At 43.4% G+C, this 21,318-nt stretch overlaps 1 protein-coding gene across 1 annotated transcript in view; it reads left to right on the top strand.

Annotated features, from left to right (window-relative positions):
* The first annotated feature begins 5,440 nt into the window (after positions 1-5,440).
* Positions 5,441-21,318, top strand: part of LOC144504683 (calcineurin subunit B type 1) — a 53,885-nt gene continuing 38,007 nt past the window's right edge. Inside the window, exon 1 of the mRNA XM_078230393.1 lies at positions 5,441-5,740. Within this exon, the coding sequence (XP_078086519.1) occupies positions 5,738-5,740 (3 nt within the window). The 5' untranslated portion in view covers positions 5,441-5,737. The remainder of the gene's footprint in view (positions 5,741-21,318) is intronic.

The following is a 21,318-nucleotide window of genomic DNA, read 5'->3' on the forward strand; positions in this document are numbered from 1 at the left end:
AATAAGAAAAGGGCAGCAAGGAGGAGATTGGAAATCATTTAAATCGCAAGGTGTAACTTTCAAAAGTATTTTTAGCTGTTGCCTGGGTGTGTCCGTCACTGAATGAAACAGTAACAAATTTCTGTCTCTTCGAAACCTCTGCCACTTTTCTTTGTCCCACCATTGGTTGCTGTGCCTTCAGCTGTTTGGAATTTATGGCCTGAATTTTCGTAAGGTCAGAGAGGTACACCCGCTGTGCCAGAATGGATAAATTAAGTCTACAATGGACACTTAGAGATTCAATATAATTCATTTCAGCATGGGTCATTACGGCTGTCCATACTGGATGGGTTGGTATGGAGTGTGAGAGTGGTGGGAGGGGAGGGACGGTAGAATGGATTGGCATGAGGTGGCACTACGTTGAAGGTTACAAAGAGTCATAGGGTGGGTAGGTGATCATAGGTTGGCATAGGGGCTATAAAAAGCCATGGAGGTTGAAGAAGGGTATAGATTAGTATGGAGGATATGAGGGGCCATGGCGAGATGGTGGTATAAGGTAGCATGGATTGGCATGGACGGGGCTTGGGAAGTGTGTGGGAGTGTGAGGGCAGTTTTTGTTTTTCTTATAGCTGCAACAAGTCCTAGGTCACCGAAGCTGGCCTTTCGCATAGCCTGCCTTGACACACGGAACGGAAATTAAACCATTCGGGGCACTTTGGGGATGCGATGCCCTAGTGGTATTATCGCTAGACTATTAATCCAGAAACTCAGCTAATGTTCTGGGAACATGGATATGAATCCCGCCACGGCAGATGGTGGAATTTGAATTCAATAAAAAAAATCTGGAATTAAGAATCTACTGACGACCATGAAACCATTGTCAATTGTCAGAAAAACCCATCTGGTTCACTAATGTCCTTCAGGGAAGGAAATCTGCCATCCTTACCTGGTCTGGCCTACATGTGACTCCAGAGCCACAGCAATGTGGTTGACTCTCAACTGCCCTCCAAAGGCAACTAGGGATGGGCAATAAATGCTGGCCAGCCAGCGACGCCCATGTCCCACGAATGAATAAAAAAGACTTTCTCCTGAATTGGGTTTGTGGAGCTGAGAATTTTCCTGACTCTGCCCCTGATTCAGGAGCATGCCCTGGAATTCACTCTGTAAACATCCCGCCCACCATTTAAACAAAATGTAGAAAGCTGTGATTATCTTCCACAATTACCATATATATGAGTGCCAGTTGTAACCAGCAAAATTTAGCCAAAGGCCATATTTATTCCGAATAATCAGATGGAAGTGGGGATGACAGTTTAGTGTGCGAAACTCAGGTTGGAAGCTGGAAATTCTGTTGAAACATCTCATCCAAAAGACAATACCACCAAGAGTGTAGTATTCCCTCAATACTGCATTAGAATGTTTTGTTGCCTTTTGTGCTCAAGCCCTGGAGTGGGATTTGAACCCAGCATTTTATAATTCAGAGGTGAAAGTGCTACCAATTAAGCCATACCTAGCGCAAGCAAAAAATTTTTTTAAAAAACCCCACAACATTTAATACCTGTTTGAATTTTCCTGAGTTTTATCCTGGTAGCTGTAACTTGCAGATTGATCTGTTGATTGTGTGAAACTCCGGGACAAACGAAGAATCCTAGAATCCCTACAGTCCAGAAGCAGGCCATTCGGCCCATTGAGTCTGCATCGACCACAATCCCACACAGGTCCTATTCCCGTAACCCAACACATTTATCCTGCTAATCCCTCTGACAGTAGGGTCAATTTAGCATGGCCAATCCACCTAACCCACACATCTTTGGACTGTAGGAGGACGGAGCACCCGGAGGAAACCCACGCAGACACGGGGAGAATGTGCAAACTCCACACAGACAGTGACCTGAGGCCAGAATTGAACCCGGGTCCCTGGCGCTGTGAGGCAGCAATGCTAACCACTGTGCCACCCTGCTGCCCATCATGGTAACTCAATTATCAGTAGCTGGATGGAGGGAGGAGATGGAAGGGGAGCTAGGAAACTGTTCCTCTGGTCCCACCGCTGTCAATGAGATTTTCCAATGAATCCACCCCTGCCGCATGGAAACCCATGATGGGGGTTCACCGATGGCGGGACCGGAAGATCCTGCCAGCAGAGAGAGCCAAAGAATTCCGGCATTTGAGTTCATTTATAACTCTGCTGCCTGTATCCTCACCCCCACATCACTCTCTATGCTCACTGACCTACATTGACCCCCGTTCTGGCAAAATTGATTTTAAAATTCTCAATCTTGAATTCAAATCCCTCCATGGGCTTCACCCTTCCCCCAACTCTGTAGTCTCCTCCAGCCCTACAATCTTCTGCGATCTCTGCACTCCTCTCTGTCCTCATGTACATCGCTGATTTTAATCTCTGCAAGAGGAGGCCATTTGGTCCCTCTAGCCTGTTCCATTATTCATTGAGGTCATAGAGTCTCTCAACTCCATTCAATCATGTTTTGGCTTTAATATCTCTTAAAACACTTTACTTGCTAAAATTTATTGATCTTAGATTTAAAAATTATTAATTGGCGACTGTGCCTAGGTTCTGGAATTCCCTCTCCTAAACCTTGTAATTTCTTTCTATCTCTCTCTTGTCTCCTTTAGGATGCTCCTTAGGTGAATGCAAAATTTAAATTAAAACTTCCAGTGCAGTGCTGAGGGAGTGTTGCACTGTCAGAGGTGCAATCTAATTGGACAAGACATTAAACTGAGGCCCAGTCTGCTCTCTCAGGTGGGTGTAAAACATTCCAGAGCATTATTTCAAAGAAGATGGGAGTTATCCCTTGCTAAACCTCTCAACCCCTCTTTTTCCTTCTTTAAAATGCTCCTTAAAATCCTAGCCCTTTGATCAAACTTTTGGTCACCTGCCCTAATATCTTAGGTGGCTTGGTATTGGATGTTGTTTGGTGACCATTCCCGTGAGGCACCTTGTACATGAAAGTTGTTGTGGCTCAACCAACATGACTCAGGATCATTGCTGCTTAGAAGATAGGCACAGGAGCAGGATATTTGGCCCATTTGAGCCTGCTTGTGACAGAGCTTCTGTGTGTAAATTGGTTGCCTGACTCTCTGTGTGACTGATAACAATGACAACACTCCAAATAAAGAAACATTGGCGGGAAAGGATGTCGGGACCTCCTGAGGTGGTGAAAGGTGCTATATAGATCCAAATCCTTTGACCATGAAACCAACTTTTTATAGAATCCCTAGTGCAGAAGGAGGCCATTCGGCCCAACGAGTCTGCACTGACTCTCCAACAGAGCGTCCCACCCAGGTCCTACCCCCGATCAAATGATTACTCTCTTTGCCCTAATATTTGCCTGGGAAATTTTGATAAATCCCAGGTTTGCGGGGAGGGAGCGAGGAAGATTTTTCTTCTTTCCCGCCAGTCTGAGACCAGGTGCCATAGAGTCATAGAGGTTTACAGCATGGAAACAGGCCCTTCGGCCCAACTTGTCCATGCCACCCTTTTGTTTTAAAACCCCTAAACTAATCCCAATTGCCCGCATTTGGCCCATATCCCTCTATACCCATCGTACCCATGTAACTATCTAAATGCTTTTAAAAGATAAAATTGTACCTGCCTCTACTACTACCTCTGGCAGCTTGTTCCAGACACTCACCACCCTGTGTGTGAAATAATTGCCCCTCTGGACACTTTTGTATCTCTCCCCTTAAACCTAAGCCCTCTAGTTTTAGACTCCCCTACCTTTGGGAAAACATATTGACTATCTACCTTGTCTATTCCCCTCATTATTTTATAGACCTCTATAAGGTCACCCCCTCAGCCTCCTACACTCCAAAGAAAAAAGTCCCAGTCTATTCAGCCTCTCCTTATAACTCAATCCATCAAGTCCTGGTAGCATCCTAGTAAATCTTTTCTGTACTCTTTCTAGTTTAATAATATCCTTTCTATAATAGGGTGACCAGAATTGCACACAGTATTCAAAGTGTGGCCTGACCAATGTCTTGTACAACTTCTGTACATGCCGAATGCCTTCTTCGCCACTCTGTCCACCTGTGACTCCACTTTCAAGGAGCTAGGAACATGTACCCCTAGATCTCTTTGTTCTGCAACTCTCCCCAACGCCCTACCATTAACTGAGTAAGTCCTGCCCTGGTTCAATCTACCAAAATGCATTACCTTGCATTTGTCTAAATTAAACTCCATCTGCCATTCGTCAGCCTACTGGCCCAATTGATCAAGATCCCGCTGCAATTGGAGATAACCTTCCTCACTGTCCACCATGCCACCAATCTTGGTGTCATCTGCAAATTTACTAACCATGCCCCCTATATTCTCATCCAAATCATTAATATAAATGACAAATAACAGTGGGCCCAGCACTGATCCCTGAGGCACACCGCTGGTCACAGGCCTCCAGTTTGAAAAATAACTCTCTACAACCACCCTCTGGCTTCTGTCAAGAAGCCTGGTGTTGTGAGACTTCTTACTGTTCTGTCAAGAACACAGTAAGAAGTCTCACAACACCAGGTTAAAGTCCAACAGGTTTATAAACCTGTTGGACTTTAACCTGGTGTTGTGAGACTTCTTACTGTGCCCACCCCAGTCCAACGCTGGCATCTCCACATTAGGCATACATGGTGGCACAGTGGCCCGGGTTTGATTCCCGGCTTGGGTCACTGTCTGAGCAGAGTCTGCACATTCTCTCCGTGTCTGCGTGGGTTTCCTCCCACAGTCTGAAGGACATGCTGGTTAGGTGCATTGGGCTATGCTAAATTCCCCCAAATAGGTGCTGAGTGTGGTGACTTGGGGGATTTTCACAGTAACTCCATTGCAGTGTTAATGTAAGCCTACCTGTGACACTAATAAACAAACTTTAAAACTAATGACTGTAACACTATATTCTGTACCTTCTCCTCCTGCGTACTCTATGAACGGTATGTTTTGCCCGTACAGCACACATGAAACAATACTTTTCACTAAATATATATGACAATAATAAATCAAATTATCTGGGGCATTTATTTTGGCAAACTTGCCCTTATAAATAAACCACCTGGAAGACGAAACGAAAATAGATAACTTAATTGCCTGTGAATAACTTTGGGGCGTTCCTGTGCCCTCGAAGAGAGAGGAGCGGGGGGGGGGGGGGTGAAATGGGCGCCATTTCGAATCGCAGGTGTTGTTGTTGTAGTGGGCGGGGCTTTGATTTAATCAGCAACCGCCAACCCTGGGTGCGCGCGATGACGGCGGGGCGGGAGGTCTCTGCGCGATGACGTAGACGCTGCGGCGTCGCGGCCCCGGCGGGGTGGGAGGGGCCGTGCGCGATGACATTCACGGGAGGGGGGGGGGGGGGGGGACCACGCTAGGTTACGTACATTATGCAAATGAGACGTGATGGCCCGGATGTGCGGCCGCTCTCTCTCTCTCGCGCTCCCTCTCCCCTCCCCCACCATTCCCCCCCCCCCCCTCTTTCTCTTGCGGATTTATACGGCGGAGCCGGAGGAGCGGTAGCGGGGCTGAGTGTGTGCGCGCCGTGCATTAGGGGGGGGGTTTCTTTATATAAATATTAATTTGAGAGACTCGCACGAGTGAATAATCGTCATACTAGCTTCCAAAAAAAAAATCAATTTTCCTTCTACAACGTCTGAGGAAAAAATAATTCAGTCAGCGGCGGCGGCGGCGGAGAGCGGGGACGAAGCGGCGATCTCGGCGCCTCTGGCTGTTTGATCGAAATCTCTGGAAGCTTAACCTTCGGCTGCCAGGATGGTGAGGCGGCCGTTTGTGCACGGCTTATTATTGACAGGGATTGTGCTGAGGAGGTGTTTGCAGAGGGCGGGCTGGGGCTGGGCGGCCATCTCAGTGGCTCCGCCGCAGTGTGTGGGCCCGGCCCGATTTCGGCGCAGCCGGCGCCCTCCCTCCCTCTGTCCCGCCACCATTTATGTTCACCCTCCTCTCACTGCACGCTGCAGCTTCTCCCCCTCTTGCCTTTCCAGCTGCTCCCCGCCTTTTTAACAAGCTGGAGGCTTTGCAGGGCTGGGGCAGCTGGGCTTTGATTCCCCTCCCCTCCCCTCCCCCCCCTCTCTCTCTCTCTCTCTCTCCTCCCCTGCCCAATTTTTAATTACATGTCAACATTATTTGACGCATTGCCTTTTCAGTTTCCTAATTAGATTGGAAGTGGGGAGAGGGTTTTTTTTGAAACCCATCTCGTTAGCTGTTCAGAGCCGCCCCACTCTCTCTCTCTCACACACACACACAGCTTCGCCATAACATTCGGGAAACCCCTCCTCACCTCGCCTTAATGTTCAGGAACTCCTCACACCCTCTCCTCACCGTCCCCCCCATTCGGGAATGCCTTCTTCCCCCCCACCCCCACATAATATTCAGGAATATGTCTCCCACCCCCCCCTCCCTCCAAATCACATTCAGGATTGTCGTCTTCCCCCCCCCTCAAATTCAGGATTGTCTCTCCCCCCCCCCTCCCCCAAAATCATATTCAGGATTGTCTCTCTCCCCCCCCCCCCCCCAAATCATATTCAGGATTGTCTTCCCATCTCTCCCCCCCCCCCCCCCCCACCAATCATATTCAGGATTGTCTCCCCCCCCCCCCCCCCCAAAATAATATTCAGTGTTGTCCCCCCCCCATCACCATAACATTCAGGAAGCCATCCCCTGCCTTCTCTTCACAGTATTATTCAGAAAGCTCTTGCACCTCTCCACAATGTTCAGGAAGCCTCCACCCTTGCCATAACATTCAGACCGCCCCCCCCAATGCTGATTTCTGTCCCTTTTTTGTAATTGTAAGTAAACCTCATCCTGTGTGTGCTCGCAGAGCCATCCGGGTAGAGAGTTTTTGGCTCTTTTGAATAAGTTGAATCTTGGGAGTTCTGTTTTTGCATTTTTAAATGTATAGCAGTTTTACTTGTAGGCCTTTCAACATTGAGTTGAGATTACGTTTAAAATGGAGGGGGGGAAGGTTTTGGCGAGTATTCAAAAAAACTGTTCCATAGAATCCATACAGTGCAGACGGGGACCATTCAGCCCATCCAGTCTGCACCAACCACAATCCCACCCAGGCCCTATTTCCACAACCCCACACATTTACCCTGATAATCCCCTGACACCAGGGTCAATTTAGCATGGCCAATCAACCTAACCCGCACATCTTTGGACTGTGGGAGGAAACCGGAGCACCCGGAGGAAACCCACGCAGACACGGGAGAATGTGCAAACTCCACACAGTGACACGAGGCTGGAATTGAACCTGGGTCCCTGGCACTGAGAGGCAGCAGTGTTAGCCTGTAGGGATTCAGTGGTGGCTTAATCTACAGATCATTGAAGTGTATAAATAATTTCAAGTTCAAACTAGATAATTGGTATCTGCAGTAGTTCTGCATTAAAGTAAAAATGATTCAGATACTGGAAATGTAAAACAGAAAATGCTGAAAACATTCAGCAGGTTAGGCCACATCAACGGAAAGAAATGGCAAGTTTCAGGCAGGACCAGAACTCTTATACAAAAGGTTTTCTGAAATTGAAAAACTAGTCTTTGTGATAAAGCTTCAGATAAGTGTGTGTGTGTGGTATTACTTGCCTTATATGCTCACCATTTTTAGATAAGGCTACAATTTTTTTCATACGCGTATTGATTTTGCGATTCCTCTGTGTCTAGGGAAGAAGAAGCAAAAGTCCTGGTTCATGTGACTGCTTGCTCTTCCGTGATTTTAAAAATAACGATTGAATTGTTGTAAAATGCATTTTATATTGAAATAATCAGATGTTATGATGGCTAGGGTCTTTTTAGAAAGTTGAGCTAAAATAGCCTGAATAACTTCCCTACCTTTATGCTGTAGAAAATCTGCGATCTGACATTCCTTAGCTGTTTTACACCTGATGTCTTTCCTGATTGAAAATGTGTTTTGTCATGTCCAGTATTCTGAAATGATTGAAACTCTAGACAAAAGCAGTGTAACTTATCACAATTACATCTATCAAGCTATTCTCTTAATTTGGAAGTACAGAGGAGTTTATTTAACTGACAGAAGCAAGCAGCTGCAAAAGTTACAGTAAATATAATTAACTATTCCAGAAAGTCGGTGTTGTGGCTCTAAAGCGGCACAGTGGTTAGCACCAGGGATTTGGGTTCAAATCTGGCTTGAGTGACTGTGGAGTTTGCATGTTCTCCCCGTGTCTCTGAGAATTTCCTCCCACACACCAAAGATGTTAGGTGGATTAGCCATGGTAAATGCACAGGGTTGTGGGGATAGGGTGACGTGTGCCTGGGTAAGATGCTCTTTTGGAGAGTCGGTGCAGATTTGATGGGTTGCATGGCCTCCTCCTGCACTGTAGGGATTCTTTGTGTATAGACTGGAAGGGGAAAGGTATTGGCACGTGTAAACTGGTTTCGGTATGGAAAACAAAATAGCTGGTGAGGAAAGTCAAATGGGTGCTACCTTTGGGAATGTTTCACTTACGTTGAGTGGGTGCTCCTTGGATCCACATTCGCTCTTTAAAACTGTGGGGAATCCCATGAGATGTGAGATTCACTCATGCCAGACTTGTTCTTGCTTAAGTATGCCTGATGAATTAATGGGTGAACTGACTGAGAATTAGATCCTAAGTTTCTCTTGTGGATGAACAAATCTGAGCCAATTGACCCATCTTCATCTTTATATCCCTTGTGGTTTATCTGAGAACGCAGGTACCCCCTCCCTCCAGGAGACAGCCAATCAATACTTTGAACTCCCTTCAGTTTTATTTTCCTCCATAGCTTCAGAGTGCTGAGTTAAGTTACTGCTAGGCTGATGGTACTTTGACTGAAATTAGGTACTCGAGGGGCACATAATGGAAATTGGACCTGGAACTTTGCTGTTCTCTGTGACTCAACTGCACTGAGAAGAAAATTTGCCAGCTAGGCTATTGAAACTGTGATGATTCTAGTAGGTTTGGTGGGTGGGCCATAGTAAAATGCCCCTCAGTTTCTGAGTGTGTGCCCTGTAATGGACTGGCATCCTGTCCTTGGTGTATCCTGCCTAACGTCCAGTGTCTGTCACGATAGACTCTGACTCCCCGTGACCCTGAATTGGAGTAAGCAGTTAAATGAAAGTGAATTAACTATTCTTGTAATATGTATTTTAATTTTTGTATTTGGATATGTACAAGTCCTCATGTTGTTACATTTTTCCACAACTCCTTGTTTGACTCCCATCAGTCTTCTGTTACCACTGCAATTAAATAGCCCTAACCAAAGTTACACACAACATCTTTTGTAACTAGTCGTGGTGTATTTCCCTTTTTGCCATCCTCAATCTGCAGCCATGGAGATGACTTGTGGTGCCGTCTACCACAATATCTCCTTTTCTAGCTCAGAGCGTTTCCCTTGTTTGGTGTCTTCATCAATTCTTTCAGCTCCCATAGCATTGCCACAGGAGTCTTATTCCTCACTTGCCTCGTGTACATACAGCCATTGGCAACATCATCCAGAGACGTGGGGTAGGCTTCCCATGTACACTGGCAAAACCTATTTCTACCTGTTTTGCTGCTGTGCTGTCAGATTGTTAGTCTAACATCCAGTTGTGACTGACCTGATATTTCCTCCAGCTTAAATATTAAAAACTGAAGCAATTGTCACCTCACCCTCTACTCTTAAGCTAAGTTTGTCACTGATTTCATTTGCAACTTGGTTTCTGGCTCTGAAAAAAACTGTTTGCAATCCATAAACTGTTTTTGTTTCCAAATTTGATGTGATCTTGAATTTCTGAAAAATAGTATAGACTTGTGTGATATACACGTTGATTTTGGCAGAATTCTCTGGAGAGCACTTATTGTTGAATTTATAAAATTGACATCCATTCCTGGCGAAAGGATAACTGGAACCATTTTGCAATTCTCCTGTAGCTTTTAGGTTAATTCAGTTATGATCTTGGGGCCATCCCAAAATGCTTTCAGGGCCACACTAAGTATGGTCGCTGTTGTACTGTAGGGAAACGCTGCACATGGCAAGGCCCCTTGAGCAGCAATTTGATACACAACCAGATAATCTATCTTAACGGTTAGTGAGCAGCAATTTGATACACAACCAGATAATCTATCTTAATGGTTAGTGGTTGAGCGAAACATGTTCACCAGGGAAATGGAAAAATTCTTGTGCCCTTTTTTGAATAGTGCTATGAGATCTTTTAGGGCCACCTAGAGAGTGTGTATGGGACCATTGTTTTACTACCCTGGCAGTGCAACATTCCCATGGCTCTTTACTGGAGTATCATTCTCGAGTATGTGTTCCTGTCGTGCTCAAGTCCTGGAGTGGAACTTGAACCACAATCATCTGATTCAGGCAAGGTTGATATTTAAACTAAGTATGTGAAATGTGGGTCTATATTATTTATTACTCTCTGACAGGGTACCTTACCCAGACCCCTTCCCCCATCCTATAACCACACCTTTACCATGGCCAATTCATATAACCTGTACTTCTTGGGACATTAACGGACAATTTGCCATGGCCAATCCACTTGACCTGCACATCTTTGGACTGTGGGAGGAAACTGGAGTACTTGGAGGAAACCCGCACAGACATGGAGAAGGTGCATGTCTGTTCTTTCCTTGGGTTCTAACAGACTGGCCTTTGTTTTCAGCATTTTCTGTCATATTTTAAATTTCTACCCTTTTCAATTTGTTTTTAGCTTTCCTTAGTACCAGTTGCTACTTCAGTCACTTCTCAGCAATAATTTCTGCTGAGTGTGCATTGGGCTTTGCAAAAAAAAACCTACGTCATGAATTTGGCAACTGAGATTTGAAAGTTTTAAAGTGTGGAATTGCATTCGGATAAATTGAAATCTGGATTTCCTTTTCAATGTAGGCAGGAATTGCGGTAGATGTTAATGTGCAACCATTGTTGTTTGGGTGCCTCTAGTTTTTTGTGTTGAACAGGTACTATGTGCTTGATTGTACATTTGTAGAAGACTGTGTAAACAACTTACTGAGAGACTGGCAACTGTACAAAAATTGAGTCATGACTAGTGTGCTATGTAGGATAGCAAGTTAGGCCATGCTTTTAGTTTTCTTCACCTGGATGAGAAGATAATTTAAGACCTAAATTATTTGGAAAGGGGCTTGAAGGAAAAGGATGAATCATTGCCGTTTCAGGGGTAGGGATAACTTGCATAAAGTTTTGAGCATGATTGCTCAATGATTTTCTGGACGATGCTCTAAATGCTCTTTTAAGTGTCGTCACTGTTATAAAATAGGCAAACTTTGTGCATGGAAAGGTCCCTCAAGCAACAAATGGAGGTATGATCACTTAATCTGTTTATTTGATCCGTGGTAAAGTTTTTGCGGAGTGACATTAAATAAACGTGTCAAGAATGAACGTTATTGCCTGTAGGCTTCTACAGGTAGCAACACAGTTCTGCAGGTACCTGCTGCCCAATGGTCTACCTTGCCCAAGTGATTGTTTTCAGATATGTGCAGGCTATTGAATGGCTGGGAGGAGCATAGGTGAAACTGGATATGGTTTTTGTGATTTCTCTGTCCCAAGTGCTCACGCACGTGGTGGTGATGGGCTACTAAATGCAGAGAATAACAAGAAGCATGCAGAGTTTCATTGTCCCTATCTCCTGGAGCACAGCTCATTATATTTGATTGTTTGTTGACTTTATTTTGTTAATTCTACTGGTCTATTGACATTAAACTGAGTGATTTGGAAATTGAAGTGATTAAGTCTACATTATTTTGCATTTGCAACTTTCCTTTCATGTCTTTGAGGACTTGTAGGCAGCCTTTACTGCTTTATAGCTGAAGAGAATTCTCTTTGCAGTGATGCCAGTGTTCAAGTGATGTAATATTGATCTTTATGAAACCTTATTAAAAAATCTTGTGCCATTTGACTGCTGATTCAACGATTCCTTTTCCTCTATTTCTTGCGCTGCAAGCCACGTTGCTGTGTTGCCTACCACTTTCCTTTCTCTCATTATGCCAAAAACTGGCATGGAATGAAGAGTGTAATTAACATTTAGTCTGAAAGTATATTTGGCAATGTATGTTAGATAAGTTTGATTTATTATTGTCACATGCATTAGTATACAGTGAAAAGTATTGTTTCTTGCGTGTTATACAGACAAAGCATACCGTTCATAGAGAAGGAAAGGAGGAGTGGAGAATGTAGTGTTCCAGTCAAAGCTAGGGTGTAGAGTAAGATCAACTTAATGCAAGGTAGGTCCATTCAAAAGTCTGATGTCAGTAGCGAAGAAGCTGTTTTTGAGTTGGTTGGTATATGATCTCAGACTTTTGTATCTTTTTCCCGACGGAAGAAGGTGGAAGAAAGCATGTCATAGAATTCCTACAGTGCAGGAGGAGGCCACTTTGCCTATTGAGTCTGCACCGACAACAATCCCACCCAGGCCCTTTCCCCGCAACCCCACATATTTACCCCACTAATCCCGTTAACCTATGCATCTCGGGATACTAAGGGGCAATTTAGCATGGCCAATCAACCTAACGCGTACATCTTTGGACTGTGGGAGGAAACTGGAGTACCCAGAAGAAACCCATGCAGACATGGGGAGAATGTGCAGACTCCACACAGGTAGTGACCCAAGCTGGGAATCGAACCCAGATCCCTGGAGCTGTGAGGCAGCTGTGCTAACCACCGTGCCGTCCCTACGTCCGGGGTGCGTGTGGGTCCTTGATTATGCTGGCTGCTTTTCCAAGGCAGCGGGAAGTGTAGCCAGCGTTAATGAATGGGAGGCTGGTTTGAGTTATGCACTGGGCTTCATTCATGAATGATCCTTTGCAGTTTTTTGCGGTCTTGGACAGAACAGGAATCATCCAAGCTGTGATACAACAACAAAGAATGCTTTCTATGGTGCACCTGCAGAAGTTGGTGAGAGTTGTAGCAGACATACCAAATTTCCTTAGTCTTCTGAGAAAGTTGAGGCATTGGTGGGCTTTCTTAACTACAGTGTTTGCATGGAGATGACAGGTTGCTGGTGATCAGGCCACATAAAAACTTGAAGCTCTCGACCATTTCTTCTACTTCCCCATTGATGTAAACAGGGGCATGTTCTCCACCACGCTTCCTGAAGTCGATAACTATCTCCTTCATTTTTTTGACATTGCGGGCGAGATTATTGTCGTCGCACCAGCTCATCAGATTCTCTATCTCTTTCCTGTACTCCGTCTCGTCATTGTTTAAGACCCAACCCATAACAGTGGTGTCATCAGCAAACTTGAAAATCGATTTGATGGGGAATTTGGCCACACGGTCAAAGCTGTAGGGGGCTGAGGACACAGCCTTGCGGAGCGCCCATGTTGAGGATGATCGTGGAGGAGGTAGTGTTGCCTATCCTTACTGACTGCGGTCTGCGGTTTATCATAGAATCATAGAAATCATAGAAACCCTACAGTGCAGAAAGAGGCCATTCGGCCCATCGAGTCTGCACCGACCACAATCCCACCCAGGCCCTACCCCCATATCCCTACATATTTTACCCAATAATCCCTCTAACCTTCACATCTCAGGACACTAAGGGGCAATTTTAGCATGGCCAATCAACCTAACCTGCACATCTTTGGACTGTGGGAGGAAACCAGAGCACCCGGAGGAAACCCACCCAGACACGAGGAGAATGTGCAAACTCCACACAGACAGTGACCCAAGCCGGGAATCGAACCCAGGTCCCTGGAGCTGTGAAGCAGCAGTGCTAACCACTGTGCTACCGTGCCGCCCCCTAGAAAGTTTAGAAAGTCTAGGATCCAGTTGTCAAGGTCCTTACTCTGCAGTGTACACACTGAAACCGTTCTCTCGTTTTCTGGCTGACCTGCTTTGTTTCACTGAATTCCTTTTCTCAAGGTATAAGCTTAATCTTCAGAATATTCTTGTCTATCTATCTAGGTCACAATGCTGTTTTCAACACAACCCCAGTTCAGGAGGACAAATTATACTATTGGTGCTTCATGTAGTTCAGAGAGGCAGAACCTGAAAATTTCACTCCCGTGTCAGTGCCATTTACTGAAATCCCAGCGGCAGAGCTATTTTGTAGTTAATGGCTATTTGTAGTTGGCATTTGTCCAGTGCAGTGCTTCAACTAACTGTGTTAACAGTTTTGCACTGTTGACAAGGAGTACTTATCATTGTTGTTGGGCCCAATCATAAGATAAGGAGGTGTGATTAACATCTTTCTCAAGTTCTTGTTAAACATCCAACAGCTCATAGCGTGGGCTGAAATTGTTCTCCCCCACCACCACCCCCACCCCCAAAAGAGTTGCCCTCATTGATTCATAGGTCTAAGAAAGGGAGGTGAAGTTTTATCCAGGTGAAAATGAGGGGGACTTGATGAGATCTACTGGGGTATGGAGAATTTTTGAGGACTGGGTGTCACAATCTAAAGCTAATATGAAGTTTGCACATTTTTCTGATAGAATCATACAAACCCTACAGTGCAGAAGGAAGCCATTTGGCCCATTCTGCACCGACAACAATCCCACCTGGGTCCTATCCCCGTAATCCCATGTATTTACCCCACTAATCCCTCTAACCTACGCATCTCGGGACATTAAGGGGCAATTTAGCACGGCCAATGCACCTAACCTGCACATTTTTGGACTGTGGGAAGAAACCAGAGCACCCGGAGGAAACCCATGCAGACATGGAGAGAAAGTGTGTGGAATTTGCACAGTCGCCCGAATCGAACCCAGCTCCCTGGAGCTGTGAGGCAGCAGTGCTAACCACTGTGCTGCCCCTCAGGGATGATTAAAGTAAGGTACATGGAACCAATGGCCTTTGCAAAATATTAGGGTATTTTATAAATGGTTAGTTTTAAAAAGCATTCAACTTGTGTGATAGGACGATTTTGCATTTAGTTTCCTGGTACATGCCCATGTGGCTTGGTCAATCTACTGCTGTAACTGCAGTTTTTAAGAAATGCAATTTAATTTGGTAAAATACTTTTTTCAGAGTATAGATTTGAATGGGACATTTGAACTTTATTTGACTTGGATGGAATTTTTATTTAATTGAAACAAATGGTGAACTGACAAATGAAGGTTTAGTCAAACTCACTGACAGGCCTCTTTGTATACGGTTTTGTAACTCAATTTTTTTCTACTTGTACTTGGCTAATGAGTTTGAAAACTAACGTTTAGGTAGCTTTGCATTGAGCAATTTTAAATCTTAATTGAATTTGGGATTAGGGCATAATCAGCATTGTGTGTATTATTCTTTTGTTTTCAGTTTGGAGCAGAATGTTTGTACCTGCATACTGTGATTATTTGGCTGATATCCAATCAAGTTAATATACACGGTTTACTTGGAATGTGGGATTACTCTTTTAATTTTGGATGTGCTCCAAATTAAAACCTTTCCATTTGTTCCACACTGGTTTGATGGGCTCGGAGATGGCTGATAAGCCCAGTGCCTGATCTGCAGATTCTGCCACATGTGGGGCAGGTGGAGCTTGAAGGGTCAGACAGATGAGATTGGAGGTTTGTGTGCTCTCTCTGATGCCTCTACTTTGCGTCTGTGTACTCCTGACAAAATCTCTTGGTGATTGGTGCCTCCCTAAATAAGCTTTCTCAATTTTGGTTGGTCGCAAGCCAGGAACTTCCAGGGGGCTGCAGAGATGTCTGATCTCTTGTTTTCAGGACATCTATAAAGCCTCCTAGTTGTTCTGGGTAGAACAGTTGCTTTGGGAGCCTGGCGTCTGGCATATGAATGACATGCCTGTCCAGTGGAGCTGTTTTTGAAGCATCAACACCTCGATGCTGGGCAAGTTGACTTGGGAGAAAATGCTGCTGTTGGCCAGCTCTCTCCACTGGATTTGGAGGATCCGCTGTACTTTGAGGAGTTTGCTGCAGGTTGTCCAAGTCTCCGTAGTATATAGGAACACAGATAACACTGCTGCCTGGTGAAGCATGACCTTATTCTCAGGTTTGAGAACACGTCGCTAATGACGACTGTGGTTTGGTGATTTAGAAGGAGAGAAGGGTATGTACATCAGAAATGATATCTCATTCAAGGACCGTAGAAAATTATGGTAACTTAAAGACTGTGTACTAGCTCGGGCATGGAGGCAGAGGGTGATATTTTTAAGGAGGGGATTTAAAGGAGGAAGAAATTGTACCATTCTGGTGGAGTTTTAAAAAAAATGGAGTGAGATAGATGCAGTGTGGATTGTGAGAGTTGGACTTTGTGTAACAGCTAATTTTGGACAATTTGAGGTTAAATTAGAGAAGTGAGAGATTGTTGGGTAGGGTTAGGTAGTTCAGCAATGGGGAAGATTTGACTGAGGCAACTACTTTTAATGATCCCGAAATTAAGAACACCCATAAACTCCTGTGTTTTCATGTTCAAGATGTGAATGAATGGTGTCGGGCCAGGTGTTGGAGAAAGCAGGAACCTGGGATTGCCTGCCTTGCAGCCTTACTCATCTGTAGAATTTGATGTGCTTGAGTGTGACCCTCAGACTTGAGGTTCTAAATCTGCAGGGGGGGAAATGTGTAGAGTTGGAGACTTGAGCAACTTCACACTGTGAAAGGCAATCAGATCAGTCATGTTATTGTGACAGATGACAGGCTAAGGAGAGTAATTGGCAACTTGCTCCCAAAGGGCTGATGGTGTGGGTAGTTACTACTGAATTCAGAGGGATTGAAGGGAAGTAGACTTTGAAAGTGGCAACGCTTCATGTTGCAGAACCATGTCTGGGAGAGTTGATATGGAAGTGAGATTGAGTGAATGTAGAATGGCGATCAATTTTGCGCCTAGTTATTCGGAGTGTGCAAAATAGCAATCCCAATTGAGTTGCATTATTAAACTTTTCGGACAAATGCTGCAACCTGGAACAATCGGGCCGTTTCTGGACTTTCTTTTATGTTATAGTGGTGGAATTTAAATATTTGTGACTATTCAAATGCAGCTTTTAAACTGTTTAAAATTAATTACATTATATCCTACAGCTGCGTTACTCCTTGCTTTGATCTGCAGGTGCTATCTCCAACTGTCAATGCTAAAACATCTATTTGTATGCTTTTTTAATTAAAGCAGTGGATTAGTCATAGTTTACTTTATAATCTGGTTTGAATTGCTTTGGCCTCATTTCATATTTCTGGACATTTCGATCGTATGAAAAATGTAATTAGTGTAAGATCACTTCTTTAAGTAAATGGAAACACTTATTCCAAATTTTGAAACCTAATCTTGTTTTTTAAATAACGTGGAAAGTTTGTATGATTGTCTCAACCTTTCCCTAGAACCATAGGAAAGTTAGAGAGAGAGAGGGAGAGAGAGAAAAGGTGCTCATTTTGATCCCACTTTCCAGCACTTGGTCCATTGCCTTGCAAGTTGCAGAACTTCAGGTGTAGATCCAAGTTATAAATGAGTTGAGCATTTCAACCTCCACCACCAATTTGGGCAGAGAGTTCCAGACTCCCACCACCCTCTAGGTGAAAAAGGTTTTTCTCATTCCCCTCTAATCCTTCTACCAGTCGCCCTAAATGTATGCCCGCTGGTAATGAACCCTGGAACAGCTCTTTCCTGTCTACACCTCAATTAGATCACCCCTCGGCCTGCACTGTTCCAAGGCAGACGACCCTAGCCTATCAAATATTTCTTCATAGCTGCAATATTCTCGTAACTCTTGCATTTACTTTTTCACTAATTCGTGAAATTGCTGCATAGCTTCAAGGGAATCTGTATGCTTTTTGAACTTAGTTCTGTGTAAAAAAAAAGTCACCATCAACAAAATTATCAATTTTTTGCCAATACTCTATTGAAACTGACAGTAACTTTAGGACTCTGCATGTGTACAGAAGAATGGGGAAATCCAGAAGTTGCCGCACTCCCGATGTAGTTTTGATAACTGTTTACTTTGTGCTTGTAAGTGTCTTTTAAGTTGAACGCCAAAATGTTTCATTTATCTAACGATAACCTCATGCATTTATACATTCTGGTTGAAATTCTCATTCATTGCTATGTTGATGTGGTGATTAGCATTCAGTCTTGAGAAAAACCTATGAATTGAGCAGTAAGCACATTAAATGTCAGGTTTCCTATGTTACTGTGGGAACTATTGGCCTTTTAGCTGAATGAATAGAATCCCTACAGTGCAGAAGGAGGCCATTCGGCCCATCAAGTCTGCACCGATCACAATCCCACCCAGGTCCTATTACCGTAACCCCTCCTGTTTACCCTGCTAATCCCTCTGACACTACGGTTAATTTAGCATGGCCAATCAACCAAACCTGCACATCTTTGGAACAATTACCTGGAATGCTCAATTGCTAGCTGCGTGATCTTAAACATGCTGTGGCACGGGTGCATGATTCAGACTGAAAACTCATCTCTACTTAACTGGCTTAGAAATTGTACTGTTACCAGTTTTCCCGCCAAAAGACCATGTCACCAGGAACAACAGGACAATTTGGGACACGTCAACTTGGTTCAGTCGTGGCATACATCTCGAGGCCAAAATGCTGCATTTTGAAGCTCTGCTCCAAATCAACAGTGCAGTACTGAGCGAATACTGCACTGTTGGAGTTGCAAATATTTGGATGAATGTAAAGCATTCTACCATGCTATTTGAAGAGGAGCAACACATTCTCCTACTGTCCTTTATTTTCCCACATTCCTACCTTAGCCAGCACCATCAAAACAAATGATCTGGTCATTCGTTCATTTGTGTTGGGATTTTGTTGTGTTTGGGTATGTAACTGTGACTGCTTCAAAAATGATCAAATTGGGGTTATAAAGTGTTTTGACACATCTTGTGTTTTGACACATCTTGACACCCCTATTGCTGGGTTTACTCCCACCTCTCTGTGCTGAATTTTTATTTCTGTATTTCTCTTCCTATTTGCGATTCTCCTATGTCCCTAATTTACATTGCCAACTAAGACTACATTTGATATATTGATCCTATTGGTTTCACAAATTCTACATAAAATAATTTGCGAGGAAAGATTAAGTGTCAGTTTTTCTTGATGACTAAATTGGCAATCTAAACATGAGTCACCATAATTATCAGTTAATCAAAATTCCATGGAAATGCAACCACTTGAAAGACCTCTGTTTCAGCCAATCATATGGGTTAGAAATAACATCACAAGTCTTGTGGTTCTCTTCTAATTTTGAGTATTCATGCATGTAGTTCTGTGGTCCCTATATCTTTCCAGAAATGTGTCGCGACGGTGAGGGGAGCTTGCGTTTTTGTCACATGCATTTTTGACTAAGGTTCAATTGTTCATGTGCCTCAACGTATTCAACTTTCTTTTTAATTTCCTGCTTATCATTGCCGTATTCTGATCTCGGCTGTATATATACTGGAACCTTAATCACTTGTATTATTTTATAATCCCAACAATTGGTTAGCGGTGACCTTTTAATAGACTTTAATGGAATAATAAATAGCTGTGCAATTGGTCATGTCCTATTTTGGCAATAGCAGAGCTATTTTGATGTTTCCATGCTTTTTTAGACTAACTTTTTACAAACACCCAGAAAAATGTATACCACGCAAGTATATTTGATCAGTAGGAACTATCTGCATTTATATTGTATTTATTTATATGTAAGAGCATTTGGTGGACATAGGATTACCATAGCACGAATGGTGCATACTGTGCTTTTGATAACAGTTGTGAATGATACTACATTCAGAGTTGTAATTAAATGTTTGCTTTAGTGGGCCTTGGAGTTTCCAAAAACAGCCATGTTGCATGGTTTATGTTGATGAACTTGTACTTCTGTCACTGACTAACAGCTAAGGTTAAATACAGCCTTCCACCTGCAAGTGTGTTGTGCTGACTGTAGTCTGATTGTTCAAAATAATTTTATTCTCCACATAGAAAATCTTTCCTCCTGGTTCTTTAAGTGCAGTTACTTGGTGCTGTTTGCGGGTGAAATTGCTCATTGCTGCAGTTCAGTTTCAGTGTGACCTTCTGTTGTTTAAGGTATTGCTCAGATCTTATACATGAGACTGAGATAGCATTATGAAAAGCAAAATGGGATTCTGTAGAGGAGTATTAACTATAGGTTGTTTGTAGATAAGAATATGGTTTGTCTAAATATTGTGCATTGTCCGGTTTTGCTCCCTACTGCAGATTGGTTGCAGCACTGGTAAGTGAACCTAGATCTTTTACAAAGCCAGGCAGTGAAATTTAAGATGTAACAAGTTTTTAAAATTATTAAAGAATTGAATGCAGTGAATTTGGACTAAGTAGTGGGAATTGGATAGTAATATGATAAGCAATGACTAAGGCTACATTACTGTAGAAATTACTGTTCATCATTTAGAGATTATTTTAACTCCGACATAGGCAGTACAATGTCAAACTTGTGGACATCAAATTGGGGGTGTAATTAATATTGCATTTGTTTGTAAATAAACTTGTAGAATCAGTGTGCACAAGGCACATTTATTTCAATACAAATTTTAGAAAGAGGAAAATAAGAACCTAAGTGGGGTAGCAATGGCTTGAGTGGAACACAAACACTGCCATAGATCTGTTGGGCTGGATGGCCCATCTCTTCCTCTGCTTCAGCTCATCTGAAACCCTCGATGGTGCCTTTGTTAGTTCAAGACTTGACTGTTCTGATACTGAACTGGCTGGCCTCCCATGTTCATCTCTCCATCAATCTGAACTCATCCAAGACTTGGCTGCCCGAATCCTAACTCAAACCAAGTTCGTGAAACCTAAGAACTGATAAACATGCTTACGCCAGTGAAATAGAAAGCTTTGTTTAATAGGCCTTGGAACAGTTCTCAAAATATACTATGTAGCATTACCACTTCTCCTCAAAGTGCTTTTCAAATGTTGCCCTCCCATATCCTCATGTGCTCACCAACTTGCATTGTCCCTGGTTTGGCTATGCCTTTATTTTAAATTCCTCTATAACCTTGCCCCTCCCCTCTAAGATCTCCGGGTTCCCTCAGTTCTGCTGCCTTGCCTATCCCTAATTTGCTCCGTCACTGGGTCTTACCAATCACTGTCACACCCATTAATACCCCAACCCTTCTTTCTTCGGGATATTCCATAAAATTACTTCCTTCTGTGCTAATATCTAGTTCTTTGGTTCAGTTTCAGTCTTTTAAATAATTATTTGTGAAACACTTTGAGATATTTTTTCTGCATTAATATAAATGCAATTTGCATAACTTTCTGAAACGCAACAGTGATGTGAAGAATTGAAGAGATTGGGAAAGAGTATATGCTGTAAATTCAGTGGCATAGTTTACTTAAAGATGATTGTTATCTTGTGATATTAAAGGTATCTGAAGTTGTGTGTTAGGGAAAAACAAGTGTGGCAGTTAATGTAAAAAATATATGCTTTAAGTCTTAAGTTTCCATAATGAGCA

This window comes from Mustelus asterias, chromosome 15 (assembly GCF_964213995.1).
Source record: "Mustelus asterias chromosome 15, sMusAst1.hap1.1, whole genome shotgun sequence".
Taxonomy (NCBI): domain Eukaryota; kingdom Metazoa; phylum Chordata; class Chondrichthyes; order Carcharhiniformes; family Triakidae; genus Mustelus; species Mustelus asterias.